General features: G+C 52.3%; 1 protein-coding gene across 1 annotated transcript; it reads right to left on the bottom strand.

Annotated features, from left to right (window-relative positions):
- Positions 1-3,769: 3,769 nt before the first annotated feature.
- On the bottom strand, positions 3,770-4,678 carry LOC136996121 (olfactory receptor 14A16-like; the record flags this gene model as incomplete). The annotated part of the gene is made up of 1 exon (XM_067317111.1): positions 3,770-4,678. A coding segment is annotated over exon 1 (909 nt), but the record flags the coding sequence as incomplete, so codon positions are not given.
- Positions 4,679-10,945: the final 6,267 nt, after the last annotated feature.

The raw sequence follows: 10,945 nt of genomic DNA, 5'->3' as shown, positions 1-10,945 counted from the left end.
AGCTTGAAGGGAGCACAGGAGGCCTGTAGCCCAACCTGCTGCTCAAAGCAGGGTCAGAAACCCCAAAATGTCCCTGCCAAAGGATTTCTGGGGTAACAGAGCAGGAGAAGACAGCAGAGGTTTGACAGGGTGGTATAAGTCCCATGGGAGAAAGGCTTTCCTTTTTCCCCTTCTCCAGAGAATTAAAGCCTCAGCTCTCAAGAGGGAAGAACCTGGAACACTAACTTTGCCACTAACATAGAGGCGGAGAAGCTTCTGAGTCTGTTACAGACAGAGGCTGGTCCAAAGAACACCACCCCAATGGCACCAGACCCCCAGGCATGCCTGTCTTGTTGCTGGGAACCGCAGGCTGGAGGTGTGCGGGGAACAGAGTGGGGTATGCAGCCTGCAGGCCTGGCCACCCAGCAGGTGTGGTGGGACCCTGCTCCCCTACATGAGACTGGACTCTCCTGCATTTCCCCAGGGTGAAGCCTGCATCCCCTCTGGCTGGGAATACAGCCCAGCAGGGAGGGCCAACATGGGAAACATGATCTCTGTTCCAGGGTTGAAGAGAGAGGGGAGGGCAGAGGGGGATCTGCTCATGCCCTGGGCACTGATTCCCTCCCTGCAGCCAGAACAGCCCTGCTGATGCCCTGTAACCTGTGAGCCCAGGAGGTGGGACTCCAACCTCCTCTGGCTCTAAAGATTTCTCAGCCCTTCAGACCCAGGAGGCAAAGCACCTGTCTGGGGACACCTCAGCAGTCGAAGGGCCTGAATGCCTGGCGTGTTCCTGAGAACTTTTCTGCAGTCTCCCTGCACTGCTTTGACTCCTGTTGCCCATGGAGCAGAGACTCCTTTGGAGGATGAACTCACTCACTGTGTGACTCTGAGGACAGGGTTGACCAGGCAGTACAAATGCCAGCAAGGCCTCAGCCCCACAACAGTGATCTGCAGGACCACAATGTGCTCTGAGCTGGGCTAACTTTACAGTTAGATCAGGTTGGTAGGTGCTTTCTCCAGGAGTGATTTTAAAGGTCTCCTGGCCCCTGCCCCAGTGCTGCTTAAATATCATGGTTATTTATTTTTTTCCTTAAACTCCTTCGAAATTTGCTTTGCTGCATCTTCTCTTTGTTGTCTCTTGCCCTTTCCTCCCCTTGGCCCCAAACCAGACCATCCCATCTACATTGACCAGGCGCAATCACAACCTTGCCTTCAAGCACAGCCTAGCTGGGATCTCCTGGGACCATGCAGGCAGGCCGTGGTGGCCGGCTCCAAGCAGAACTATGTGCTGCAGGTCCCTACGTGGTCTCAGAGGAGACATAACATGGAGACATAACATGACCCAGGGCAGAGCCTGTGGGCTGACACCAGGGCAGAGCTGGGACCCGCAACTGTGAGAAGAGAAGACCTCTGGCAGCCCCTCTCCATACCTGGGCAGGGAGTGACACACTCGGTGGTGCTCCCGAGAGAAGATGGTGAGACAAGAGCAGGGGCACTGTGAGCTGCAGTGCTTGGCACCAACCATCTGTGCTGGGTCTGCGAGTCCTGGCCAGTGGTGCTGGTGACTGCAGCCCCTAAGAGACCTCCAACTCTGCTAGCAGCAGTGAGTCCCCTCCACGACTGTCGGGAGCTTCCCAGAGTGTTGTGGCTCCCATCTGCGCCTCATCCTTGCACTGGCCCAGTTCTGCTGCCCTGCATGCGGCCCCACGGCCCCACTGTGCAGGCACGGCACAGCACAGTGTGGGTTCAGGGGTGGGGAAACATCCCCCCCCAGCATGGTCCCCACGACAGCCCTTGGTGCCCCGTCCCCCTTGGCCCTCCAGCCTGGCATCTTCCCACGACTCCCCAGCCCCTGCTCAGCCCTGATTCTGTCCCCGCGGGGTGAGCGGAAGGCCATGTGCTGGGGTCTGCTGGTGTCTGGGCCTAGGGAGAGAGGCCAGGCAGGGCTGGACATTCCCCCCATACAGGTGCTGAGCCCAGCAGGCAGAGAGAGCTGGTCACATTCCAAGATCACCTCTCACCAGCACCATGGGGAATGGCCAGTGCTGGAAATGGCTGGTACGAGGGGCTGGGTCTGGGAGGAGTTTCCTGGGACAGTTTCTCCTCTCTGTTCATGCAACAAGCTGGGCTGGATTTTTGTACTGAGGCACCCTGCTTGAGGGCCCCCATGGGAGGAGGATGGTTGACAGGATCAGTAGATGGCCCCAGGACCTCCTCTGCATGCTCCCTGGCAGCCCTGCAGAGGATCCAGGAGAGGGCTCGCCGTCCCAGGGCTCACAGCTGGATGCCCAGTCCTCCAGCTGGGCATGGAGCCTTGTCTGGGGGTGACTTTTGGGGTGAGGACCAACACACAGGGTGGGGGAGATTGTCTGAAGGAGATGTGGCCTGAGGGACAGCAGCAAACTCATATGACTCCCAGGTTCTGCTTCCTTCAATTCAGGATCCCACAAGGGCTCCCAGCCTTCCTTTTGATGCCTCCCTTCAGGAAGGACAATGACACTATGAGCTGGGAGGGTGGGGAGCATTAATCCTTTTTCAGCCACTTTCCAGGCCATGTGGAGAGCTAGGACAGCAAGGACTTCCGGCTCTGCACCGCGAGCTCGCTTTAGTGTACCCACACTCTGAACATTGTCTTGGGTTAAAAGTTGGCATTTTTCTCTCCAAGACACTTGCAAGCCCAGTTCCACTTCCTTCTCATCTCTCCCAATCCCTCCTCTGATCTCATTGGCCATTCCCACACCCCCTCCCCTGTTCCCTTCAGAGCTGATGGTGCTGCTCTGCAGAGTGAGCGGGCTGTGGGGCCACAGGGCCACAGGGTCACTCTGCACTGGTCATGCTGGTCAGGCTGGGAAGCAGACCCAACCAAATGGGGATCACGGCCTCTCATCCCTCCAGGGGACTGCAGATGTGGCAGGTGCTTGGAGGGACTATGGAGCATTTCCAAAAGTACCAGTTGTGTCCAGGTGCGTCTCTAGATCCTGCCCCTGGTATTTCATTGATGATGACATGAATCATTCCCCAGTCTCCCTTCCCCATGCCAGCTGTGTCCCCAGTGCCTCTCCTGTGATTGCAGAGCCCTCTTTTGCCTGCACATACCTGGGTTAAGTGCTTTAAGTTTAAGTGCCTCCGCCTTGGAGCATTTCTCACTTTGTGTGGTTCCACTCACTGCCCACTCTAGGCACACACTGCCCCAGGAGATGCCCTGTGCTCTCCTGGCACCTCCAGATTCTGCTCCAGAAGGATGGACATCTGGCACTGGGCCTTAACATGTTGGACAGCTGTGGGTATGTAAATCCGTGACCATTCATCCCCTCCACTGTCACTGGACACTGATGGGTGAGTCCTAAATCCAGCCCTTGGTCTCTAAAGGATCATAACATGGTTATGAGCTTTTTGCTCCAAAACCCATGAACAACCCTGTGCAACAGGCCCTTGCTGGATTGCAAATCCTTGGGGCTATTCTTGACACCAGCTTTGGAGGAAGCTCAGCCTTCAGGCACAGCACCAGGAAGAACCGAATTTATTACAGAGATTCTGTGAGGGAGGCAGCTCTGACCCAGTGTTGGAAACAATTTGATGTGGGTACCAAGTGAGACAGAGCAGCCCCAGTAAAAGTGCAATGAATCGAACCATTTGTGCTGCAACATGATAACAAATATTACTACTAATAGTAATAATAGTCATAATAAAAATAAAGTGAACAATGAAAGCTCAGTCCTGGTATGGGACACAGGGGGAGTCATTTGTGGAGAGAAATGGCAATGCTACCACTGCTGAAAAATGTCCATGAAATCACTTTCCTCAAGGCATCTTTGAGCTCCTTGTTCCTCATGCTGTAGATGAGGGGGTTCACTGCTGGAGGCACCACTGCGTACAGAACAGTCACCACCAGATCCATAGCTGGGGAGGAGAGGGAGGGGGGCTTCAGGTAAGCAAAAAATGCGGTGCTGATGAACAGGAAGACCACGGCCAGGTGAGGCAGGCACATGGAAAAGGCTTTGTGCCTGCCCTGCTCAGAGGGGATCCTCAGCACGACTGTGAAGATCTGCATGTAGGACAGCACAATGAAAATGAAACACCCAAACATTAAACAGACAGTAACCACAATAAGCCCCACTTCCCTGAGGTAGGAGTCTGCGCAGGAGAGCTTGAGCATCTGGGGAACTTCACAGAAGAACTGGTCCACCACATTGCCTTGACAGAGTGGTATTGAAATTGTGTTAGCAGTGTGCACGAGACCATTGAGAAGACCACTGCCCCAGGCAGCTGCTGCCATTTTGACACAGGCTCTGCTTCCCATGATGGTCCCATAGTGCAGGGGTCTGCAGATGGCAATATAGCGGTCATAGGCCATGACAGTGAGGAGAGAAAAATCTCCTCCAAACAAAAAGAAAGCCAGGAAGACTTGTGCAGTACATCCTAAATAGGAAATGGACCTGGTGTCCCACAGGGAATTGGCCATGGATTTGGGGACAGTCATGGTGATGGTGGCAAGGTCGAAGAGGGAGAGGTTGAGGAGGAAGAAGTACATGGGGGTGTGGAGGCGGTGGTCGCAGGCTACGACTGCAATGATGAGGCCGTTGCCCAGGAGGGCAGCCAGGTAGATGCCCAGGAAGAGCACAAAGTGCAAGAGCTGCAGCTCCCGTGTGTCTGCAAATGCCAGGAGGAGGAACTCGTTGAGGGAGCTGCTGTTGGACATTTTGCTATCTCCAGGCGTGGGGGACTGTCCAAAGAAGAAAAGACATTGGGAAGTTAGGAGAGATTTTTCAAGCAAAAGAAACCCCCAAATGTTGCAGTTCTCATGCAACTCCCCCCCCACACACACACTGCCTCTTTCTTTATTGACAGGATCTGTGTGCAGCTCCCTTGCTTGAGCACCAGTTTGTGCTCACTGAGTGTGCTGTGGGGGGCAGGGATCTCTACCCATGGGCTCCAGAGGAGTCTGTTCTGCTGTACAGTAGTGGGAATGGGGCAACGGGGGTCACTAGCTCTGACATTCACAATTTCTGTCAGGTGAAATCCACCGTCATGTAGAAAGGCTTTTCAGCATCTTCACTCTGATTTGTAAAGACTGAGGGTTGAGGAACAGAGCTTTAGGGATTTTTTAATATTGTTTATTTTCTTGTAGATGTCCTTGTCACCCCTGAGGAGTATTCCTTGAGAGTAGAAATCCTTGGCAGGAAAATGGATTCCCTGTCCCTTGCTGCAGAGTGAGGACAGCTACTTTGTCTATTATTCTTGTTCCCAGCTGTCCTGTGCTTGCAACTCTTGGAGCTGGAGGACGATCACACTCATATGTAGCCTTAAAGAGAAACCAGCCCCTGCTGAGAGCAGATGTGTCCGGTTTCAAAGTGCAGCTCTCCAACCTTCTCTCCCTTTCTCAGGGCACCAGAGGGAAGTCTCCACACTCCCCTTCTAGCCAAGGGCACACAGGGCTCTTTTCAGATGCCCATATACAGTTTCCCAACACCATTTCCATACTCTCGGCCTCTCTGTACCTTCCTCATGGGTCCCTCAGATATCACAGAGATGCTATGAGGCAGCAGTGCCTTTCTAGAGGGCAGCTCGCAGCCTGGCAGGACACCATAGGGAAACAGTCAAAGGACCGTTAGGACTGAAGATGGGCTCTGCTTAAGGGAGAGTCAGCTCAGTTCCCAACCCCACAGACTGCATTTCCTGGAGCCACACAGGTTAGAGGGGGGCTGCAGACACCTCACTCCCAAGCAGACCCCTCTCTTGCACAACTCGCAGGGCAGGTGTCTGAACTGCAGCTGAAAACCCTGAACCCCAGGGAGCCCAAGAGAAGAACAGGAGCATCATGGAGAGGAGGGGAAACAAGGAGCAACCCCATGATCCTGCTGCCAAGGGAGGCAAGGAGAGAGGGGCAGATGGGCACTCAGGAAAGCCCTCACCTTACCCAGCTGGGCATGCTGCCTCACAGATGGTGACAACGCAGGGCAGTCACTCTCAGACCCTGGACTCCATGGCTGTCAGGGCAGAGGCTCTGCTGGGTCAGAGAAGAGACATGGGGGGCTTGCTCAGAAGAAGCTGTCCGCATTGGAGGGACTGACCAAGACTTGCTCAAATCCATTCTCCCATTACGATTCTGTTTGCAGTTCCCTCTCATTCCCTGCCCATCTCTGCTGCCTGGCACTGTCCCTGCTGCCAGCTCTTACTCTGTCCCAACATCTTTTCCTTGCTGCTGCTCACAGACCCCATCCCACCCTCTGTGGGCTCCATTCTGCCCTACAGAAACCACCCAGGACAGGGCACTGGGCACAGGTATCTCTGTTCTCACAGGTCCTAAGGAGCAGGTCAGAAAAACTCTTACAAAGCAGTGAAGGTGCTGCTGGTGCTGTCTGTAGGCTGGGGTGGGGTTAAAGGGGGTTGATGAAGATTCTCAATGACCAGAGGTCACTGAATTCATGCCTGAATCTATCAGTCATAGGATGGGATGGGTTTAGAAGATCCCTCCAGGAACCTCAGGAGCTTTGCCCTGCAGCCAGAGACTTACTGTGTCAGGAGCTGTGAAGATTCCTCCCACAAGGAGCTCTCCTCTCTCCTCCCACTCCACACTGCCTCTCACTTCTCTCTGCCTTCTCTCATCTCATGTCAGCAGCAGCAGGCAGTGCCTGCAGCCCTGCTGCTCTTTGCAGAGGAGCTGCTCCTGCACACAGCTGTCTCTCAGCAATGCTGTCAGGTTGCCATGAGCTCCTTCCATCCCAGAAGCCTGGCCCTGCCCAGGAGCAGGGGCCCAGCTGAAGTCCTGACTTCCTCTGTCCCTTGTGCTCCCTCCTCCTGGGAAATGTTCCCTGAAGTAGACTAAAATCATCACCATTGTTCTCTTTCTCAACACTGAAGGGGAACTGATTCCAGCATTATAATTTGTCTCATCACAGGATGGTTATCTGCAAGAGGTGGAAATGTCTCACTCCTAACTAGGCAGGACAGACTTGAGGACAAGAAGGGAGGTCATTTACTCATGATTCAGGTTTTGATTCAGATGAGTCAATCTGGGCATCACATGCCCATTTAGAAGCCCCTGGGAAGGGTGGGATTCAGCTCACTCCCATCAACTCCACAAAAAAAAAAAAAAAAAAAAAAAAAAAAAAAAAAAAGCTGGAGGCGGGATTCTCCTTGTCCAAGCCAAAGTGTACACAAAACAGGTGTCTGCATGCGAGCTCCTTGTCTAAGCTCCCATTGTAATCCCTGGAGATGGAGGGTGGGAGTCAGTTGCTCCCACACAAAGACCTGGGGACAGTTGAAGAGACAGAGGTGGTCCAAGGCATGTGCCAGTGTCTACTTGCTCTGATGGAGCAACTATGAGACCAACATCCTTCTGGAGCATGAGGTGGGGGCCAGGTGGGGAATTTCCTTGGCCATCTCAAATGACCCCAGATGCCTAATACTGCTAGAGCACCACTCACTAGGAAGCTGTGACACAGGCAGATCCCTACAGTGCAAAATCCTGACGTAATCCAGTGCAGACACTGCATGTAATGACATAAAAAAGGGCTGGCAGGGCCATGTCAGATGTCTGTGGTGTCCAGTACAACCACGTCTCAAGCAGATACAGTATGGCCCCTAGAGGAAAGCCATGTCCTTTTGGAGTGGTGCTGGGCAAGTGCCCCAGGGCATCTTGCCTTTCCTACCTGTGCCCAAACAAATGAATCCTACCTCTGCCTTCGGGCACAGTCTGTACTGCCCACATCCAAGCGTGCTGCGTAAATGAGAGACACATCACACCAAGGTCTCCACTCATGTCCCTGCACTCTTGAAACCTTCTAGTTCTCTTCTCCCTGACACTCTTTTTGCCCCCAGATGACATAAACAGCTCTCTTTCTGCCTGGCCTTGGGCACTGCAGGCTTTGCTCTCTTAGTGGGAACCTCCGTTCACCATGACATTGCCACCTGCTTTGTATATCAGCATGGCTCTGCTCTGAAGTGGGGCCATCACACGCACAGTGTCCTTGGCTCCTGGTAACAGGTTGCACCATGACCAATCTGACTGAAACATTGCTAGAGTACTGAGATGTGGTGGGATCACTTGCACGATAGGAGAGCTCTCATGGTAGGGTACAAACTCTTCAGGAGAGACCAACGGGGAAGATGAGGAAAGGGGATGTCCCTTGTGTGAAGGGACAGCTCAGACATGTGGAGCTCTTCCATGGGAGAGGCAAGGCTTTGGGTGAGAGCTTGTGGGTGACAAGGGTGACATCGCAATGGGAGGTACAGACCACCCAATCAGGGTGAGGAGGTGGACACAGTCTCCTTTAAGCAGTGTGAGTAAGTCTGTGGATCACAGACCCTGGTTATTATCAGGGGGACTTTAATCCCCCTGACATGAACTGGAAGGACAAACAGCAGAGTGCAAGCAGGCCAGGAGGTTCCTGGAGGGCATCAGGGACAGCTTCTTAGCACAAATGCATGATTTATGATGCCTGTTTGTCTCTGAAAATTTCAAACAGGGAGGAACTGATCAGGGATGGTACAGTCAGTGTCTGCCTTGCCTCCAGTGACGAAGAAAAAGTCGAGTTCCAGATCCTGAGTGGAGTGAGGAAGGATAGTAGAGGAGCACAGACCCCGGACTTCAGAGGCGCAGACTTGGGCTTGTTGAGGGGACTGGTGGGGGATCCCATGGGAGGCAGTTCTGAATGAACCAGCAGCTCAGGAAAGCCAGCAGGTCTGTAAGGACAGCACCCAGCAAGCGCAAAAATAGTCCATCGTGGTACTCAGTAAAACTAGCAGACATCTTGGGAGATTGGTGTGGCTACACTGGGAACTCAGGACTGAGCTCCAGGGCAATAAGGAAGCAGAAGGAAGGAGCGGCTGCAAGATGGTATTTAGAAATATTGTCCAGTGAGAAGGGATGGTGTTAGGGAAGCCAAAGCTCCCCTAGGATTGCCCATTGCAGGGAACCTGAAGAGCTTGAAGAAGAGCTGCTACAGCTTCAGTTACAATAAAAGAGTAAAAAGGAAAATGTTGGCTCACTGCTGGATCAGGCAAGGAATCTATTAACAGCAGATGCAAACAGGCGAGAGGAGCTCAAGGCCTTCTTGGCTTCAGTCTTCACCAACAAGGTCTCCTAGGCTGTTGTGCCTGGTCAGGAGTCCAGAGGGGGAAAAAGAAAAGCAACCAATGTTGGGTGATGACTGAGCAAGGGATGACTTGCAAGAACTCAACCCATACAAGTCTAAGGGACTGGATGGGCTGCACCTGAGGACATTGAGAGGGCTGGCCACTCTCACAACAAGGCTAGTCTCTATCCTCTTTGAAAGGTTGTGGAGATCAGGAGAGGCCCCAACGACCAGAAGAAGGGGTATGTTGTGCCCATCATCAGAAAAGGCCACAAGGACAACCCAGGGAGCTGCAGGCTGTTCAGCCTCACTTTGGTGAGGAGTGTTTCATGGAGTGAATAGTCTTGCATCACATTTCTGGGCACCTGAAGGAGAAGAAGGTGCCTGGGAACCATCAGCGTGGATTTAGTGCAGAGAAATGATTCCTGACCAACCTGATTGCCTTCTGTGATAAAAGATCTGCACTTGGTGAGGAGAGGAGAGCAGTGGGTGTCATTTACGATGATTTTAGCAAGGAGTTTGACACTGTCTCCAAGAATATTCTTGTATACAAATAGGGCATTATGATAGGCTGGGCAGACAACCGGATGGGTTAAAAGCTGGTTGGATGATCAAGCTCAGAGTGTTTTTGTGACTGAGTTGTGCTTTACCTTGAGGCCAGTGACAGGTGGAGTACGCAGGGGTCTACACTGGGACCTGTCCTAACACGTTCATCAGTGACCTGGAGAACACAACTCTCATCATATTTGCAGATGGCACCTCACCAAGAGAACTATCATAAGCTCAAGGGCTGCCATCCAGATGGACCTCAGCAGGTGGGAGGAATGGGTTGCCATGAACTTTATTAAATTCAAAAATCAAATGCCAGGTCCTGCCCCTGGGGCAGACCAACACCCTGCAGTGATACAGGCTGGGCAGTGCCCAGACGGGCAGCAGCTCTGCAGAAAAGGATCATGTGGGATAAACACATCCAGTTAAGATCTGTGTTTCTGTATTGAGGACAACATCATCACCAGAAGTGTAACCTGTTAATGCCAACTCCCAGAAGTCTAGAAAGTGGAGGATGTACTCCTTCTGAAGTCCGCTGATGGAAATCGGTGCAGTTGTCTTCCCAAAGTCACCAAAACACAAGATGGAATTTAGCTTCCTAATTTGTAGAGATTTGGCCCTTATGAAGAAAGAACTGATATTGTAGTTAAGGCATTGAAATGCTAAATCCATTTCTACTATGAACACTGTGACACCTATCTTTTGCAATGGCAGACTGTCAGGAGGCATGCTGTTGGCAAACAGATCTTGATTGGCTTGCACTTTGCAAACATTTCATACATTTGGTTCAGGATATAAATAACTGTCTTGAAAGCACCAGAATTATTCTCCCAGGCAAAATTAAACATCTGTCTAAGAAGCCTGGGGGGGGGGGGAGTGGGGGGAAGGCTGGGTCTGAGTGAATCTCTGGACTCAGAAAACACTCTGGACAAACGTTTTAGTGCTGTTTGCTGCCACAGAAAATTCTAGAAGATTCAGGTAGGGTGCCCTCATGATGACGGTATCCATTTGCTTGGGAAAGCACAGCATTGAGGTGCTTCAAGGATACATAACTGAGTAGGAAACTGAAAAGGAAAGCTACTGATAGGAATAGCTCTTTGGGGAGATTTGCATGGCATCCAGCTGGTGTTGCAAGCTACCAAACTGGTGCCTATGCTGGACTGTTCTGTAACAGTGTAGTAAATGTAGCTTTCAGTGAGAGTCCGAGAGCCTCCCACTGTACATGGACATGTGGAATATAAATGATAGTTGGTGCTGTCCTTTGGGCTTCCCGGATGCTGGTGTCCAAGTCAGCATTGAACACAAGCAGCACAGCACAGGCAGGAAAGCTGAGGGCAGGC

Source organism: Apteryx mantelli, unplaced genomic scaffold (assembly GCF_036417845.1).
Source record: "Apteryx mantelli isolate bAptMan1 unplaced genomic scaffold, bAptMan1.hap1 HAP1_SCAFFOLD_20, whole genome shotgun sequence".
NCBI classification, from domain to species: domain Eukaryota; kingdom Metazoa; phylum Chordata; class Aves; order Apterygiformes; family Apterygidae; genus Apteryx; species Apteryx mantelli.
This window is presented reverse-complemented; position numbering and strand designations above follow the sequence as displayed.